Here is a 20,594-nt window from a genome sequence, read left to right as displayed (position 1 = left end):
CATATATAGAAAAGTCCATAAAATCTATTTTTAAAAAAACTACTAGAGCTAATAAATGAAGTCAGCAAAGTTACAGGTACAACATCAGCACAAAAATCAGCCGTGTTTCTACCTACCAACAATGACCAATCCTAAAAAGAAACTAAGAAAACAATCCCACTTACAACAGCATCCAAAGGAATAAAATACCTAAGAATAAATTTAACCAAGGAGGTAAAAAACTTGTACACTAACAATGACAAAATGTTGCTGAAAGAAATTGCAGACCTAAATAAACAGAAAGTCATCCCAGGTTCATGGATTAGAAGACTTAAGATTACAATGCTCCCCAAAGTGATCTACAGATTCAGTGCAGTCTCTATCAAAATTACAATGGCCTTCCCCCTTCCCCCAGAAATGGAAAAGCTAATTCTCAAATTTATATGGAACTTCAAGGGAGCCTGAATAGACAAAAGAATTTTGAAAACACTGGAGGACTCATACGTCCTGATTTCAAAAACTACTACAAAGCTACAGTAGTCAAAAATAGTGTGGTACTGGCATAATGATAGACATATAGATTTATGGGATGGAATACAGAGTCCAGAAAGAAACCCAAACATCTATGACCAATTAATTTTAGACAAGGGTCCAAGACTGTTCAACAGGGATAATAGAACAGTCTCTTCAAAAAATGTTCTGGGACAACTGGATAACCAAATGTGAAAGAATGAGGGTGAAATCGTACCTTACTCCATATACAAAAATTATCCCTAAGTGGGTGTGATATTAAGATATGGTAAGAAATACACACACACACACACACATATATATACATACATATATATATATATATGTATGTGTATATATATATATATATATATATTTATATATACATATATATATATATATATATGTCTTTGTCTCTAGCTCCTGGCCAGAGTGCCTAAAACTTCTGTAATTTCCTAAGAGACAAAGGTACTAAGAGCATCTTTTGTTCTTATGTTTGGTCTTTGACCCTGGCTTCTGACATAGAGCTCCTAAATCTCTTGGAATTTCCTGGGTGATATCAGAGCATCTTTTGTTCTAATGAGGAGACTCTTGGTGATCTCCTGCGTAGCTTCAGGAAGGGGGCTGGACATCAGAAAGACGAAGCTATGATAAGGAGCTTGAAACTTTCAGCCTCACCTCTCACCCTCTAAGGAGGGAAGAGGGACTTGAGATTGAGTTAATAATTGATCACGCCTATGTGATGAAGCCTCCATAAAAATCTGTAAACTATGGGGTTTGGAGAGCTCCCTGGTTGGTAAAGATGTGGAGGTGCTGGGTGATGTGCCTACAGAAGGCACGGAAGCTCGGCACTACTTCCCATATTTTGCCTTATACATCTCTTTCATCGAGCTGTTCCTGAGTTGTATCCTTTTATAATAAACCAGTAATCTAGTAAGTAAACTGTTTTCCTGAGTTCTGTACGCTGTTCTAGCAAATGATCAAACCAAGGAAGGGGTTGTGGAAACCCCCAATTTATAACCAGTTGGTTAAAAATACAGGTCACAAGCTGGGACTTGAGACTGGTGTGGGGAGTGGGTGGGGGGAAGTCTTATGGAACTGAGCCTTTAACCTGTGGTATCTGACACTAACTTCAGATAGACAGTGTCAGAATTGAGTTAAATTGTAGGACACCCAGTTGGTGCCCAAGGGGTTGGAGAATTGATTGATGTGGGAAACACTCCCCCCCCCCCACAATTTGGAAGCCAGAATGGAGGAGAAACACAGAATTTTTCTTTTAGTGGGTCAATGACCTAAATATAAGAGCCAAAACTATGAAAATATTAAGAGAACATAGGAGTAATCTTTATGACCCTGAATTTGACAATGGATTCTTAGATTTGACACTAAAAGCAACAGTAACAAAAGAAAAAAACAGATGAATTGGACTTCATAAAAATTAAACCCTTCATAAAAATTAAACCCCTTCTTAAACAGTATTAAGAATATTGAAAGACAGGCTATGAAATAAGAGAAATGTTTGCAAGTCATATATAAGTGCTTAATATGTAGAATATATAAAGAACTCAACAAATTGTTAAAGACAAACAATCCAATTAAAAATGAGCAAAAACTTGGAGACACTTCTCAAAAGAAGATATACAAATAGCCAACAAGCTCATGAAAAGATGTTTAATATCCTAAGTCATTATGGAAATGCAAATCAAAACCAACATGAAATACCACTTCACAACAACTAGGATGGCTTTAATAATAAAATCAGAAAATAACAAATATTGACGAGGATGTGGAGAAATAGGAATCCTTGCACACTGCTGGTAGAAATGTGAAATGGTGCAGCTGCTGTGGAAAATAGCTTGGTGGTTCCTCAAAAAACTAAACATATAACAACCAAATGACTCAGCAATTTCACTCATATATATAAAAAACCTATGTCCACACAGAAATGAATGTTTCAAGTAGCATTATTCATAATAGTCAAAAGTTGGAAACAACCCAAATGCCCATCAACAGATGAACAGATAAACAAATTGTGTTTTTTACACACACACACACACACACACACACACACACACACGAACGAGTATTATCCAGCCATAAAAAGGAACAAAATGCTGATACATGTTACAGCTAGAAAGAAGCTCCAAAGCATTATGCTAAGTGAAAGAAGACAGACACAAAAGTCACCTATTATACAATCCCTTTTACATAATATATCCAGAATAGGAAAAGCCAGAGAGACAGAAAGCAGATTAGTGGTTATTGAGGAAAGGCGGGGAAATGGGGAGGGAATTACTTAATGCGTAAGGGGTATTTTCCCAAGGTAGAGGTAGTGGTTACACAACACTGTGACTAGACTAAATGCCACTGAATCATACACTTTATAATGGTTAATTGTATGTTATATGAATTTCACATCAATAACATACACAGGGACTTCACTGGCAGTCCAGTGGTTAAGACTCTGCACTTCCACTGCAGGGGGCACGGGTTCAAGCCCTGGTCTTCCTGGTATGGAAACTAAGATCCCACATGCCACGCAGTGAGACAAAACAAAAACAAAAACAAAAAACCACACCCCCCCCCACAAATATAGCTGGTAAGAGAATACATAAAATGATAATAATAGTTGGATCAGAATGTTAAAACTAGGGGTGGTTGTCCTCTATATTCTCAACTTCATCATGTTGTTACCTTGCTTTAATAAGTATTCTAGTTTTTCTTATTCCCCAAACTAGAAAAGCCCAAATTTTAGGCCAGTGTTCAAAAGAGGGGGAAGTAGGGAAAATACTTTTTTTTTCTATTAGTCTTAAAAGAATATAATCAATTCCCCACTCTGGCTATAAATAGCAAAGATTTATTAATAAAAATGTATACCATGATACTCTTTTTTTAAAAAAGAGATAGGGTCAAAGTTCTGGCAAAATCATTTATCTAAAATATCTCTATCTCTAAATCAAGGCAAGCTCAAATATCACACTGTCAAACCTGGTTAACAGTATATTAATACCCATACCCACAGTCATAGTACATGACTACAGGGAAGAGCTATAGTGACCAAATTCCCAATACAATACCTCCATTATAAAATACCCAAGCTTTCTAAGTTTAAATGATAAATATATCCATAGTTAAGTATGGTTACCATCCTCAAAATAACATTAGTATTTTCCAAAAGCCTTAACTTTTTTTTAAAGTCTTTATTGAATTTGTTACAATATTGCTTCTGCTTTATGTTTTGGTTTTTCAGCCCCGAGGCATGTGGGATCTTAGCTCCCTGACCAGGGATTGAACCTGCACCCCCTGCAATAGAAGGCGCAGTCTTAACCACTGGACCACCAGGGAAGTCCCAAGCCTTAACTTTTGGACACAAACTAAAAATTATAAATTAGGCTCTAATACTGATTGATGAAGAAGAAAAATAAGTCTGTTGAATACTAAAATGGGAGAGCAATAAACAAAAGGTTGAATTATTCAAGAAATGTCCAAAAGTTAGTTGCGAAACTAAGGCTATGTTCAAATGGAAATCTAGAATAACATTTATACTGTAGTTTTTTTAAAAATTATTTTTTAATTAATTAATTAAATTTATTTATTTTTGGCTGCGTTAGGTCTTCGTTGCTGCGCGCGGGCTTTCTCTAGTTGCGGTGAGCAGGGGCTACTCTTTGTTGCAGTGCAAGGGCTTCTCACTGCGGTGGCTTCTCCTGTTGCAGAGCACGGGCTCTAGGCACATGGGCTTCAGTAGTTGTGGCGCACGGGCTCTAGAGCCCAGGCTCATCAGCTGTGACACATGGGCTTAGTTGCTCTGCGGCATGTGGTATCTCCCCAGACCAGGGCTCGAACCCGTGTCCCCTGCATTGGCACGCGGATTCTTAACCACTGTGCCACCAGGGAAGCCCCATGATGTAGTTTTAAAGTTAAAACTCCTGTCAAGTATCAGTTGTAAGACCTGGTCCCAGACACTTACCCAAACTTAAGTTCCAACCAAGCTCATTATTCTCCATACACGGAGCAGGTTTTCTGTCCTCTACCAAAGCTCCTCCCCACATCTGACCTATCCTAAGTTTCAGCTTGGATACTACTTGTATTCATCATGGTTCTCCACAGAAACAGAACCAACAGGATGCACGTATACAAACAGACAAAGAGAGATTTATTTTAAGAAATTGGGCTCATGTGAAAATCCAAAATGTGCAGAGTAGGCCAGCAGGCTGGAGACCTGGAGAAGAGTTGTGTTTGAGTCCAAAGGTGGTCTGCTGGCAGAATTCCTTCTTGCTCAGAGGAGGTCAGTCTTTGTTCTATTAGGGCCTTCAACTTGACTGGATGAGGCCCACCCACGTCCCACATCATGGAGAGTAAATATGCTTTACTTTAAATCCAGTAATTTAAATATTAATCTGGTTCAAAAAACACCTTCAGAAAGGTCCAGAATATCTGACCAAATATCTGGGCACTGTGGCCCAGCCAAATTGACACAACACTAGCCATCACACAACTCCACCAGTAATATTCCCAGGTGGAAGTAACACATTCTTCCTCTAAAAATCACACAGTATTCTACCATTGGATATACCTACCTCTTCTAAAAGTGAAAGATCTTCAGTACAAAGATCTGTATCTTTGCAACTACCACAGTATCTAACACAGCGCCCTACATATTGCTGACATTTGAATATTTCTTTTTTTTTTTAAACATCTTTATTGGAGTATAATTGCTTTACAATGGTGTGTTAGTTTCTGCTGCATAACAAAGTGAATCGGCTATGTGTACATATATTCCCATATCTCCTCCCTCTTGCATCTCCCTCCCACCCTCCCTATCCCACCCCTCTAGGTGGACACAAACCACCTAGCTGATCTCCCTGTGCTATGCGGCTGCTTCCCACTAGCTATCTATTTTTTTTAAATAAATTTATTTATTTATTTATTTATTTATTTTTGGCTGTGTTGGGTCTTCGTTTCTGTGCGAGGGCTTTCTCTAGTTGTGGTGAGTGGGGGCCACTCTTCATCGCGGTGCGTGGGCCTCTCACTGTCGCGGCCTCTCTTGTTGCGGAGCACAGGCTCCAGACGCGCAGGCTCAGTAGTTGTGGCTCACGGGCCCAGCTGCTCCGCGGCATGTGGGATCTTCCCAGACCAGGGCTTGAACCCGTGTCCCCTGCATTGGTAGGCAGATTCTCAACCACTGCGCCACCAGGGAAGCCCCTAGCTATCTATTTTACATTTGGTAGTGTATATATGTCAATGCCACTCTCTCACTTCGTCCCAGCTTACCCTTCCCCCTCCCTGTGTCCTCAAGTCCATTCTCTATGTGTGCGTCTTTATTCCCATCCTGCCCCTACGTTCTTCATAACCTTTTTTTTTTTTTTTAGATTCCATATATATGTGTTAGCATACAGTATTTGTTTTTCTCTTTCTGACTTACTCCACTCTGTATGAGAGACTCTAGGTCCATCCACCTCACTACAAATAACTCAGTTTCGTTTCTTTTTATGGCTGAGTAATATTCCATTGTATATATGTGCCACATCTTCTTTATCCATTCATCTGTCGATGGACACTTAGGTTGCTTCCATGTCCTGGGTATTGTAAACAGAGCTGCAATGAACACTGTGGTACATGACTCTTTTTGAATTATGGTTTTCTCAGGGTATATGCCCAGTACTGGGATTGCTGGTTTGTATGGTAGTTCTATTTTTAGTTTCTTAAGGAACCCCCATACTGTTCTTCATAGTGGCTGTATAAATTTACATTCCCACCAACTGTGCAGGAGGGTTCCCTGTTCTCCACACTCTCTCCAGCATTTATTGTTTGTAGATTTTTTGATGATGGCCATTCTGACTGGTGTGAGGTGATACCTCATTGTAGTTCTGATTTTGAATATTTCTTGAATAAATTCCACAGTGGAAAAAGCTACTAAGTAAGCTATTTCCAAAATTGCTGAGCATTGTTTAATACCAAAGGAATTGAATTAAGTTACACAATAAACCTACTTAGAATAAAATGGGAAAATGACTATTTACAGCAAAAAGTAATAGCTGGACATCAATAGGATGGGCAAACAGAAAAAATAGCACGTGGATTTAAAAGCTGTACTTGGTATTTTTCTTCTCCTTCTGATATTTATCCTTAAGTACAGTTCTTGGTGCAAATCCAATATCATATATAAACTTTTGCTGAAACTATTTGAGATACTATATATTTGGAATAGCTGTTATATAAGGGTTTAATACAAGGTTTAATTATTTAAATATTAAAAGATCTTCACTCATCAAGCTATCTCTTCTACAACGTACTACCCTGCACAGACCCTGACAGCGGGACAGTAGTAAGCAGGCTCTAGATTTTTTTTACTTGGGTGGGGAGCTTTAAAAAATAAGATTGCACAGGCCTGGTCTTTGAATCACACCACAGCCTGTCACCACAAACCTCCGCTTTCTGCACACCTGCACTTTCTCCTTTGGTCCATTCTTCACACTACTTTCCTTCTATTAGGGAATATTATTGTGCCGAATAAAAACATCTGTCCCGGGGCTTCCCTGGTGGCGCAGTGGTTGAGAGTCTGCCTGCCAATGCAGCGGACACGGGTTCGAGCCCTGGTCTGGGAGGATCCCACATGCCGCGGAGCAACTGGGCCCGTGAGCCAAAACTACTGAGCCTGGGCGTCTGGAGCCTGTGCTCCGCAACGGGAGAGGCCCGCACACCGCGATGAAGAGTGGCCCCCACTCACCGCAACTAGAGAAAGCCCTCACACAGAAACAAAGACCCAACACAGCCAAAAATAAATAAATAAATAATTTAAAAAAAAAAAAAATCTGTCCCCAGCCTCCGTAATCTCTTCCTGTACCAACTACATCCTTGTCATCCCTAATAGAGACATTACTACTGACCTCTCCGCAATATTCTCAATCTCCTCAGCGCTGTCACATGCCAGTCACTGGTGACCCTAAGATAACAGAGTTCACGGCCCAGATGACTTTCCTCTCACCTTTTCAAACACATTCTTAAAACCAACTCCTTATCACTTAATTCTAAAAGTGAAAGTAAACTCCTGTTTGACTAAAATGACTCCAAATGATCTTGTCTTTTTCATTAATACATTTCATTATCTTCACTCATCTTCTCCCCTCTTCCTTGCAGTCCTGGGGGAAGTAAGACCCATACATTTCTTTTAACCCAATGTCATCTTCCACGATTATAGGTTTGAGACCTTGCTCAGTCTTATTTGCAACTTCACTTGCTTCCTCCTGTTGGATTACTAATACATGCAGATTTACTCAGACATATCTTTGCTCAACCATGAGAATTTCAGACTGAGCTTAAGGGAATAACGACTAGTGAGAATAAGAATTTAGAAAGAGTGCCATGGAGAGAATTCTAAAACCAGAAAGCAATTTGAAAATTTAGATGGTGATGCAAAACAACAGTAATAATGCAAAACACATAAATAAGGACCTCTTTGAAATTGTAGATCCTGAAACATTTCTATAAAGCACAGGATAGCAAAAGAAAATTTGTTTATACTTATTATTACTAATCTGAGAGAATAAAATATTCTCAATACTGTCTTAATTTATCATACTGTCTTTTCCTATTAAATGTCAAGTTCAACCACACATTTTCTGACCAAGGAGAATTTTCAGAAATAATAATTCTTTATGTGAACAACAGTTAATTTGCTATGCACAAGGGATACAAGGGGGGGAAAGATGCTGAGGTCTAGTAATGATAAATAAGAAAAGCTTGATATGCACAAAAAGAAAATAGAAGGTAAAACATGAACACAGAAGATGCAATGAACACTCTCTGACTAGGGTAATCAAGGCAGGCTTTGCAGGGGTGGTGATACTCAAGCAGAATCTAGGAGTATAAACCTGATTCCCTCCTGATCCATTCCCAATTTTGGTCAATAGGAACCATTATAGGTACCATCATTCAATTCCTCCCTGTTCCTTGTTCAGTTCTTTAAAGGCCAACCCATTCTCCTAATTTCTCATGTACTTGCTCTTTCTTCTCTATTTTAACTAGTTTAGGTCTGTATTTCTTCTTTCCCAAACTCTTAAAATATTCCAACTGAACTCACTATTGTCCGCTCATGTTGTCCCTCACCCCCAATTTTTGCACAATGCTGTCAGCATAAACTTCCTAAAGCTGGAGTCTGACACATCACTTTATTGGCTAAAAACTTTCCGTGGCTCCTTACAATCCAACAAGAAAACTCAGACTTGTTCGCATGCCATTCATATGACAAATGGAATAAGCAAAGATAAATGTAGCAGTGGAAGCAAAATAAAAGGGGACGAAGTGCTTGAGTCTGTTATCTGACACATTTTCATTGGGACTTGAGCCTTCCAGAGCGGTCAGTCCTTCTCTTTCGTTTGTGACTTCATTCTCAATCTGTTGCTTTGTCCCATTTCTTCAACAGCCATGTAAGGAGTAAGGGAAGAATATTCCAGTCAAGAGAACCTTGTGAAAAGGCCCCAAATCTGAAGGAACTTGACTGATCTGAAGACCTAAGTGACAACTAGTGTGGTCCTACCTTAGGTGAGTTGCAAGGTGTTGTGGGTCAGGATAAGTCTTGGACTTTGTGCTGTAGTTGTCTCTGTGTTCACTTCCCTGACAGACTGCAAACTCCCTGTGACCAAGGATTGGACACTTCTTCCTAGATATCCTCTTCATGTGGCTAATTGTGACTATCTGTCAGGCCCTAACTTAGCTGCTGGGTCCTCAAGAACCTTGTCTCTGTTGCTCTCTTTTGTTTACTAGCACCTAGCATAGTGTTTAACATAGAGTCATAGTAGGCACTCAGTAATTCTCTTGAATGGATATAATAAGCACCAGGCAGATACAAGCTTCCCTTATGCCCCATGTGCTCCATGCTGTCTTTAGTGTGGTAGGTACCTCTGCTCCCATATGTGCTAAGGTTTCTCCAGAACCTCTAGTTTACCCTCACCAGAGAGCACCAGGGTTGGAAAGGAATGGCTATCCAGTTGTGTAAAATGCAAAAGGGGCTTTGGAAATCTGACCACTGTTGAAACAAATTTTAAGTTAATCTTCCAGTTTTTACCTCTATCTTACCCAATTACTATAGTCCTTGTTTCCACTGCACATAATGATGCCAATTCCTGAGACTTTTAGGAGTTTGGGTGCAAATCAGGTTTACTTCTTGGCTTTACCCACTGCCTACTTAGTCTGCAGCTTTCTAAATTCTGCTAAGAAGACATTTAAACTCATCCATTTGTTTTTCAGCCTCCAAAATTTTGTTGCTGTTGTCTCCTTTCCAAATCTACTTTGTCCTTTATGGGTTTATGTCTTTAAAAAAAGGCCTTCTCATGTAGTTTTAGTAGGACTTATAAACAGGAAGAAAAAGTAAAAGCATGTCCAATCTGCAGTCTAAATTTAATCTTGACTCTCTAAGCTTGCTTTGGGCATTCTTCCTTGTGGTTGGTTTTTCTATTTTAATCTTCCAAACATATAACCCACAGACAGAGATATAAAAATATTTCAAAGAGCAAATTAATTAATTAAAAATAAATGTATCCAATAGGAATGAAAAAACAAAACAAAACAAAAAAAACCGGGGTGAAAGAGAAACTAATCTGAGAGTCAGACAGAGAGAGTAAATTTATTAGGTTACAGTAAATTTATTATGGTACAGATGAACCGGTTTGCAAGGCAGAAATAGAGACACAGATGTAGAGAGCAAATGTATGGGCACCAAGGGGGGAAAGCGGTGGTTGGAGGGGTGGGATGAATTGGGAGATTGGGATTGACATACATACACTAATATGTATAAAATAGATAATAAGAACCTGCTGTATAGCACAGGAAACTCCACTTCGCTGTACAGTAGAAACTAACACAGCATCGTAAAACAACTATACCCCAATTAAAAAAAAAAAGATTTTTTTTTTCAAGATTTACAAGATTCACAGAGAACCACTCAGGAAAAAAACATACCAGTGTGGCAACATTTCTTAACTCCAGGAGTAAAGCTTCCAGAGAGAAAAGTGACAGAATCAGACTGGCATCAGCAACACCAGCATGTGAGAACACAACATTCCAGTAACTTCAAAGTTCCATAGAAAAAAATTTCTGAATTTGTAACAATATAGCCAGCCAATCAAGTAATCAACAAAAACATAGGTTCACTAAGAAAATTTGCCACCCACACATCACCCCCTGCCCCCTGCACTTTTTTTTAATGACAAAGATGCACTTAAGCAATACTGGGGGAAAAAGAGAGTCAACTAAGAGGTCAACTTGTAAACAAGAAACAGGAATCCCTGAATGTCTCTGAATAGACTGGTGAGAGATAATGGAACAGAGTAAAGCAGTAGAGGTCGTTAAGAAGTAAAATTCTGCATATATTTTGAAATTAGAGCTGACAGGGTCAGAAACACGTATGAGCTGTGAGAGGCAGAGAAATTAAGGATGACTCAAAGGTTTTTGATCTTACCAACTTAAAAGAATAAGTTGTCATTCGATTAGATGGAGAAACAGGTTTGGGACATGCTGAATGGGAGATGCCTAGTAGACATCCCTCCAGGTGGAGATGTTAAGGAGGCAGATGGATATACAAGTCAGGAGTTCAGAGGAGGGGTACAGGTTGGAAATAACAGTAATCTATAGATAGTATTTGAAGTCATGAACTGGATAAAATCATCAAGAAAAGAGTGCAGATGATAAAATAAGGAAATAATTTGTAAACAACATAAAAGAGAAAAGAGAGAGGAGAGAGAGAACAAGAGAGTGAAGTTACGAACTAAGCCCTGGCACGCTCCAACATTTGGAGGTTTAGGAGTTGAAGAATCAACAAAGGAGACTGAGATGCAACCAGTGAGGTATTAGAGAAAACTAGGATAACATCAAGTGAAAAAACTGTTACAAGGAGAAGAGATCAATTGTGCCATATACTGCTGATCAGTCAAGTAGACTGAGAATAGGAACAAACCACTGAATTTAGCAACATGGAAGTCTTTGGTAACCTTGAGTAGACAACTCCTTCAAGGAGTTCTGGTGCAAAGGGAAGGAGAGAAATGGGGCAGTAGATAACAAAGAAGAACTGCATTAAGAGTAGTAATGCTTTTTTGTTGTTGCTGTTTTTAAGATGCGTGAAATAACAGCATATCTGTGAGTAGACAGGAAGGATCTGGTAGAGAAAGAAAAACTGAATACATAGGGGAGAGAGAGTAGAGAACTGCTAGAGCAATGTCCTTGAATCATCAAGAAGGGATGAAATCTTGCACAAGTGGAAGGGTGGCCTTAGAGAGAACAGTTTATCTATATTGACCAGAGAAAAGGAGAGGTTTGGGGCAGATGCAGGTAACTAGGTACATGTGGGATGAGGTGATAAAACTTCTTTTCTGTTTGCTATTCTCTTCTCAATTAAATAGGAAGCAAGATTCACAGGCTGAAAGTGAAGATCGGGGAAGAGGTGGTGGAAGTCTGAGGAAAACAAGGAATGGAATAGTCATGCAGAAAAATGGAACGAATGGACTATGGAAATACAGTATACATATATGGGAAGTAGCCATGACTGCTGGGCTTAGTGAACATAAATGTACAGTGAAATTGGCCAGCATGTCTGTGTTGACACTTGTACAAGAAAGTGGGAGAGGGAAAGGGGGATTGACAGCATATGCTCTGTACTGACTGTAACAACTCCTTGTGGAATTAAAGCAGGAAGTAAAGTTATGAGGGGAGTGTGGGGCAGTGAAAGGTAGTAAGATCAACAGACTATAGACTACAATAGATCTGAATGACTGATGGAGTTGGGGTACCTAGACAAAGATGGAGACAGTGGTTGGAAATAACACTGAAATAGCTACTCTCTATTAAGCACCTACAATAAAACAGTTAACTTTTGATATTATCTCATTTAATTCTGAGAATGACTCTGAAAGATGGACGTTATTATCCTTATTTAAAAGATGAAGTTAAAGCTAAGGTTAAATTACTTGTCCAAGGTCAAAGAGCTACTAAGTATTCCAACTGGCCTTTTGGGTCACATTTTCTTTCAGAAACGAACACCCCACAAAACTAGAATAAAATCCTTGTGAATAAAATATTTTACAGACTAACTCACACTTTATCCATTAAAAAAACTTACTTCAATGATATCCAGTTTTTAAAATGGCTAACTGAAGTATTACTTTAAAGCATCATAGAGAAAATAAAAGGTAAATTGTTTCTATAGAAAGCACCTTCTATCATGGAGTAATAAATTCAAGCTAAACTATCTACAGTTACTGCTATTATTACTTTGGCACTGAGTTAAATATAAAATTCTTGGTATGTGTCATGCACAGGTAAGATCTCTTTACTCTTAATATTTCCTTCCTTCTCCTATTATTTTCTTCAGGCTTTATGTGGTTTTCTTTACTTCTGATTCAGAAAGTCATGGCTTATTTTACTCCACTGGAAAATGTACAGTTAGTTTTTGGCACTTGACCCGAGACTCCCAGGATTACCAAGAATTTCTGCGGACTATGTATGCAACAACAACAAACTGTTTCCAAGGCTCCAAGTTCTGGCAACCTCACTAAATAGGGCGACCAAAAGAAATTGCAGCATTAAGTTTCACTAGATCTTTGCTGTTCTAGGTAGTGATTTTGTGAATTGCTAGATTTGGATCCCCAACTCATGCGAGAATGCAAGAAATCAATAAAGCACTTCACAGGCATTCATCCATCATACAAAACTCTCCCACTCTCTGAAGTTTATGACTATGTGACTAATCAACAGTCAAGAAGTAGGTAAGCTATGCCAATGGGCAAGACTTAGCAGATGAGTAAGGAAGTAATCCATTACCAATTTACCCGCTTTTATATTCCTCCACCAATCACTTGATTTTAAAAACAAATCATTTTAAAAGCAGCTGGCTTAATAATCATTCTTCTTCACAGATTCTCTTTTCCTAATTCAGTGGCAACCTGGTTTTCATTTGAGGGGTATATTATCCAGGTACAGCTAACTAAATATATGTTAGATAAGAATTTCATTTAATTTTATTTAAATACTTTTAAAATCTACATATATAATGCTTATAGGAAATGTAAACTTCCTCCAACTTTGAGATTCCCATAATTAGAAACCTTCAATAACTACAAGTATACTTTTCATTTATTCAAATATTTACCAAGGGTCTGCTATGTGCCAGGCACTGTTCCAGGTACTGAGGATAGAGCAATGAATGAGACAAAACTCTCTGCCTTCACAAAGCTTCCATTCTGTGGGAAATCTCTTGGTATCCAGTATCTAGTATGTGTCTGGGCATCATATTCACAAACACAGGTGCAAATACAATTGGAAGTATCCCACAAACTATTGATGCATGTCATCACTTTGCAATTCCCTCAAACGTCCTGAACTGATTCTTCTCCTAAATTTTAAATGAAAATTATAATTGAGCTTGAGTCATAAGGTGAAACTCTGTCTCCCCAACAATGTCATTTAAATCATGTCATAAGATTTTATCCTCTTATATCCCTATTCTCCAAAATTTCTTACTGTTCGGGGAGGGAACATACCTATGTATTTTAATTTTAAAGAGAGATACAATTGTGAACATGGAATTTGGAGATATCCCCAAGAGACTTCTATAAGATTAATAAACTAAAATGCTAATTAACTTCCATTTATTCATTCATTTAATAAATATTTGTTCATCCCAGAAGCTCAGACTCTACGTGGGGAGCGAAGGTGGAGACAATAAACACATGCAAATACACAAAGATGATTATGTGTAGGTCATGATCAGTACTAGGAAGAAAAAAACGCAGAGCTGTGACAAAGACTATAAGAAACAAACTACAGCCCAGGTTATCTACTAACATACTTAGACCTACATTAAAGTCTTTCTAGGTTGCCTTTAAAACTTCCTGACATTGATTTAGAAGACTGAGTATTAAAGTTCATCAAACTTACCTCAATTTCACTTTATAGAACTAGAGCTAGTCTGTGAAATCTCTAGCAGAAAATAAAAGACATCACCCATTCAGCAGTACCTCTGGGATCGGGCTTTTGATTATATACAGTGTGACCATACAATTTATTATCCAAACTGCAACATTTTCAAGAGAGAAAAGGGATGTTTTAACCATTATGCCAGAATAACAGGCACAAACAAGAACTTTCCACCAGGGCAAACCAGGCCATTTGGTCACCCTAATTACATACTACATCAAACAGACCTAGTCCAAAATTTCAGGAGTATTTTATAGTTCCAGATGGATTTAAATTGTAAGTAGTATCCAAGTAAAGAATCTAAATTATAATCTGGACCACATAAACCAAGTGATTCCCTTACTAAATTTAAAGATTTAAATACCTCACAACATATACAAAATTAATTACAGGCGTATTATAGACCTAAATGCGAAAAGGCAAAATAAAAAAGTTTTGAAAAGATAATCAAAGTAACTCCATGACTTGGGATAGGGAAAAACTCCTTAAAAAAAAAGGAAAAGAAACACTAGCCATAATGGAAAAGAGTGATAAACATGTCTACATTAAAAGAACTTCCATTCACCAAAAGAAACCATTAAATGGGAAAAGATACTTGTAACAGATACATCTAGCAAAGGATTCATAGTCTAAACACTGAACTCTAGAAAAAAACATGCAATTCAATAGGAAAATGGGCAAAAGATTTCAAAGGCACTTCACGAAAAGATGAAATCCAAATGACCAAGATATGAAACGGTGTTCACCTCATTAGTAATCAGGGAGATTAAAACCAGGTACAAATACATACCCACCAGATTGGATAGAACTAAAACATAAAATACCTTATACTAAATATTATTGTTGAAGGATGTGGAACAACTATAACTTTCATATACCGTACTAATAATTGAAATAAAAACTAGTAAACAACTACTTTGGAAAACTGTTTGTCACACACAATCCCCATGATCCTGCAATTCAAAGTATACACCATAAAGAAAATTACATAAACATGCATCAGTAAACTCAAACACAAATGTTCACAAAGGCATTGTTCATAATTGCCAAAAACTGTAAACAATTTAAACAACTGTAGAATATCCAAAACAACTGCAGAAATAGATAAACATATAATATGCATGATGGAATACTATCTCCCAACAAAAGCCAAAATAAATATATACAAGATGATTCCATTTATATAAAGTTCAAACACGGACAAAACTCTACCATTCAGAGATGTAAACTTAAGTGATAAAACCATGAATGTCAGAATAACATTTATATCTAGCTTAAGAGGGTAGTAGTTGATGGGAAGATGCAGGGGTGGAAGGCTTGTGGGATGTTGGCAATGCCTGCCTTACCCTGGATGGTAGTTACAAGGATCTTTGTTTAAAAATATTTCATTTTTATCTACTTATCTTTTCAACATGTGCGGTTATATTTCACAATAAGAAAAAAAAAAAAAAAAAACAGCTCCTTAGAGGGAAAAAAATTAACATCTTAAAAAGAATTCTAAGAATGTTAAAGAGATTAACTCACTCCATAGTTTAAAAAGAGTTAACAAGGATCTCTAAATCCAAATACACACTGTATTCTAAACATACTGTATTCTAAAATCCATGAATAAACTTTTGGCTTCAATCTGTTATACTGCCACTCTTCAGACAAATTTTGAAAAAGGTGGAATTTCAGATATCAAATTACTCAACAAGTCATGTAAATTCTAAAATTTTAAGACCAAACACCCCACTTCTAATTTTGAAATTTGAAATAAGTGCCCGGTTGTTGACTGGACCGTTATAAAGTAGTTTTAGATTAGATACTGCTAGGTAGAATAATATCAAGATTTGATAACTCCAATTTTTTGCAAACACAAATTCCCAAACCTCTGTTACACATTAAATAACTTATATTTCTTAAGAAAAAAGAATATATTATGTATGTGGGTTTAAATATCAAAGCCATAAGTACAGACATAAATTCAATGATTAAAAAAAATCTTTTCATTGCTGTACTTATATAACATATTTATCAAGTCATGATAAAAAGGACAAATTATGTTTTGCATATGATTTTAACTATTAAAGACTAACAAAATGTTCACTGACCCTAGAAGCTGTTGAAAGGATAATCTGTAAAAATGTGGATCGTTATTAAAATACAGACTTTTTAGGTTCTTGCATAAAAGAGTGTACACATTTTTTTAAAAGACTGAAATGAATACATTAGAAATCTTCACAATGTACAGATTTTTTTCCTTGTGAGGAGTGAAGGAACTGGCAAGACACCTTAAAATTCAGATTAGGTAAAACAATGCCTTTTTAAAAAGTTATTAAACCACTTTAATGAGAAAAACTGTTTTCAGCTTGTATGTGACTCTCACCAAGAACTTCAGAGGACCTTTTTCACAATTTCACAAAGTCATAAAAATTAAAACATTATACAGCTAAATATGCACGCGGGGGGGGTGGTCAGTGGGAGGGGAGAGGAAAGAAAATTAAGATAAAATAATTTAAGGCTCCCTACCCAGGTATAAGATTTGTCCCAACACGAGTGCTATTAAAAAGGATGTACCAGAGAATCAAAAAAAATGTCATTAAATACTTGCGTGATACCGCCAAATGACTCTCCTGGGTCAAAGATTAATCTTTTTTTAAAAAAAATAGATTTAGAAAATTTTTTTCCTATCGCCGGACCTCTCTCCTTACCATGCTATTCATTCTATAACTCTACCATGTGATGCGAAAATTATCAATACCTTAGTTATCTTGCTTCCCTCTCCTAAGTGTTCCAAAAACTTGTGAGGTTTCTTTTAAGATCAGGAGCTAAAGTTTATTTTCTTCCTGGTTTCCTGGCGGAGCTAAAGCCCAGACGTGTGAACGGAAACAAAACCCACAAGGCTGTGGCGATGCTAAATATTTGGGGGAGGACACCTTCCTCCCCGACCCCAGAACTCTCTGTCCCAGGGAGCCTCCACGGGGGTCGGTCAGCGCCCACTGACCACTCAGATCTGCCTTGTGAACAAGGGTCCCGGAATAAGCTTGAACACTTCTTCCCCTCGGGCTTCCAGAAACAAGGCCGAAACGAGAGCAGCAAACATTTTTAAAGAGATGGTTGCACAACAGGTTTGGAAAAGGATTCCGGTCTAACAGGTAAATACCACACAGGAGACAAGTGGGATGTGATCTGCTCCATGGTACCAATGGCATTTCGAGACCGTCTGCGTCGCAGAGGAAATCCAAAGTTTGGGCACATCACTTACAGTTCACCTGAGGGATATGCAGCGAACTGAAATTAAGAACGCGAGAAAATGGGTGCCGGAGAATCAACAAATCAGCACTTTAAACTAAGACTAGGCGGAAAAATTCTTTGAATACTCAGGCTTTGTTTGATGCTAAGACGACAGAACCACCGAATTTAGGAGTTGGAAGACGCGTATCTCCGTGTTCTTCGGCCCGTTCTCGGACTTCAGGGCCGCCGTACCCGCCCCGCTCCCGGTCCTTAGTGCCCGGATTGACGGCGCGGACTTTGGGGCAGAAGCCTGGGAGCCCAGGGAAGGCCGCGGCCCGGCCCAGCCCGCAACGCCGGGGCCCGGAGGGAGGGAAGGGGGCGGCCCCCCTCAGGAGGACGGCGGAGGGAGTATGGAGGGAGCGAGGAGGTCGGCAACCCCGAGCTCGGCAACCCCAAGCGCCCGCCCCGGCGTACCTTTGGCGAGAGCTACGGTAGAGTTCTCGGTGTCGATAGTGTAGAGGATGCCCTCGTAGCGGATCTCCGCCTTGGAGATAAGGCTGATCTTGCTGCCGATGTAAGGGGTGCCCCCGCTCATGGCGCCGGCGCCGCCGCCGCTCCCGGCCGCTAGCAGAGAGGCAGATCCCGCGCCGCTGTGGCCGCTCCGCACGCCCGCTTGCTCCGTAGGCGCCTACAGCAGCCGCCTCAGACCCAACATGGCGGCGGCGCCGGCTCCGCTACCCTCCCCCAGCCTCCCGCCCTCAAGCCGCGGCGCGGAGGCTGCGGCGGCGGCGGCGGCAGCACCAGCGGCGGCGGCGCGGTGCATGCTGGGCCGGGGAGGCCGCGCTCTCGCGAGACTCGGCCGGCTGTGGGCGGCTCCGGACTCCTTGGCAGCCTCGGTAATTCTAGCTACGCGGTTTGGTCTGGTCTGTCGCTACCGTGCCCGGGTGGCCTGAGAGGAGATTCACGGAGAGGCCGAGTGCCTCGAGACGCCAGGTCACTGTGGGCTGGAGTGGCGGTGCGCGCGACCCTCTTGACCTCAGCTGCGGCCTCCGCCATTTCCAGACCCCTTGTATCTTGTCCTGAGTCCGGTGTCATTGCAAAAGCGGGTCCCTCTACCTGGAAGGTTTCCAACCCGCCTCCAAGCTCCTGGTGAGCCCCTTTAAGACCCAGGCACTTCGCCTTTGAGGCAACTGCGCCCCTCATGGAACCCTCATGGCCCCATTACAGCATCTGTTACCCAGCGAGTCTCCCTTCTTCTCCACTTCGCTGCTCCTGGAGGTGGGATTCTGTCCAGCACTTTCAGATTGCCTCATCCAGGCTCACTGCTTTCAATGCCATTGCACACAGACCAATCCCAAGTGTTTGTCTGCAGTTTTGTTCAGTTCTGTGGACTCTGGATTCATATAAGCCATAGCCTTGTTAACTAAAAAAAAAGAAAGCACAACCTAAAGGTTGAGAATTGTCTTTTATTCCGGGATTTTGCTGAGGATTTAAGCCTGGAGACAGCCTCTGAGATAGCTCTGAGGGCCTACTGGGAAGAGGTAAGGGAGGAGCCAGGATATATAGGAGTTTTTGAAAAAACGAAAACAAAAGAACAACCCAGGTAGCCTAACATCAGAAGATTACTCTTAACTGAAGAAAAACCAGACATCTCAAGTTAATGAATTCACCACTTTTCTATGTACGGGAAGATGTAAGAGTCTGGGCTCATTGAAATCATTCTTTTGATATGCACCTTAACTATCTAGGGTTAGTAAACTGTTTTTCTCCGTCCTGAACTCCCTCAGGGTGCACAGTTGGGGGTGGCTACTGTGGCTGACGGCTTGATAGCTGTAAAATCCTTATGTTTACTTATATGGCAGGCGACGTCCACAGCCTCTTCAGCATCAGCAACTCCAGTTGAATGTCTAATTGGCAACTTTGTGTGTCCGAAGCCATAATCCGATTTCCCCTGTAAACCCAACCTTTCCACTCAACTGTTCACGCCATCTGTTCTGACTGCAAAATCCTGTCCATTTCACATATAGAATATATCTTGAATCTGAGCACTTCTCACCGTCTTCACCCCTACCCTACAATAAGCCACCCTTACTCTGGCCAGAATTATTGCAGTAGCCTCCTAAAAGGTCCTTCTACCTTTGCCCGTGTCCCCAGTAGTTTATTCTCAACACAGCAGCCAGAGGGATCTTGTTAAAAAATCTAAGTCAGATCATATCCCTCCTCTATTCAATACTCCTCTCCCCAGTGATCTCATATCACACAAAATGAAAGCCAGACTCCTTACTTTGGCCTATAAGGATGTACATGATTTAGTCCCTTGTTACCTCACTTCACCATTCTGTTCTAGCCACCCCTTTTTCACCCAGAACTTTCCCACTTCATTCAGATCTCTACTCAAGTGTCACCTCTAGAGATGACTTTCCTTACTGTTTTGTTTAAAATAATACCACCTAGGACTTCCGTGGCGGTCCAGTGGTTAAGACTCTGCGCTTCCACTGCAGGGGGCACGGGTTTGATCCCTGGTTGGGGAATTAAGATCCTGCCTGATCCCATATGCCACGTGGTGTGGCCAAAAAAAAAAAAGATAAAATTATACCACTGTCATCACTTTACATACCCTTACTCTGCTTGCTTTTTCTTCATATCTCCCTCCAATATCTCTACTTATTTGTGTCTGTCTCCTTCACTAGAATGTAAATGTTTTGAGACAGGGATGTGACTTTGGTCACTGCTATATGGTCAGAACCTAGTACAGAGCCTGGAACAGAGGAGCTTTTCAGTAAATTGGATGAAGTTGGATAAAGGCAGAGCACAGGCAGGATGTCTGGTGAGCTGAGTGAACAAATGGTGAGAAGCCTGGCAATAAAGAGTGGGAAGCAGGAGAGAAGACTAGAGGCTGTGTTGGGTCTGGTGCACAATAGCTT

At 39.8% G+C, this 20,594-nt stretch overlaps 1 protein-coding gene and 1 long non-coding RNA gene across 12 annotated transcripts in view; both read right to left on the bottom strand.

Moving 5' to 3' along the window:
- Positions 1 to 18,430, bottom strand: part of LSM14A (LSM14A mRNA processing body assembly factor) — a 53,035-nt gene extending 34,605 nt beyond the window's left edge. For 3 of the 11 annotated variants that reach the window (XM_082366520.1, XM_082366522.1, XM_082366518.1), the window contains exon 1: positions 18,145 to 18,426. In XM_082366520.1, coding sequence (XP_082222646.1) covers positions 18,145 to 18,265 — 121 coding nt within the window. In that variant the 5' untranslated portion in view covers positions 18,266 to 18,426. Of the gene's footprint in view, positions 1 to 18,144 lie in introns of all 11 variants that reach the window. The other 8 variants (XM_082366523.1, XM_082366526.1, XM_082366525.1 and 5 more) reach the window with 6 other exon arrangements.
- LOC309616237 lies at positions 2,539 to 18,134 on the bottom strand. Its single transcript, XR_014237383.1, has 2 exons — positions 17,817 to 18,134; positions 2,539 to 17,727 (listed from the first exon to the last, which is right to left on the bottom strand). It is a non-coding gene; the product is annotated as an uncharacterized lncRNA (long non-coding RNA).
- Positions 18,431 to 20,594: the final 2,164 nt, after the last annotated feature.

The sequence above is a fragment of the Balaenoptera borealis genome, assembly GCF_965194805.1.
Source record: "Balaenoptera borealis genome assembly, chromosome: 19".
NCBI classification, from domain to species: Eukaryota; Metazoa; Chordata; class Mammalia; order Artiodactyla; family Balaenopteridae; genus Balaenoptera; species Balaenoptera borealis.
This window is presented reverse-complemented; position numbering and strand designations above follow the sequence as displayed.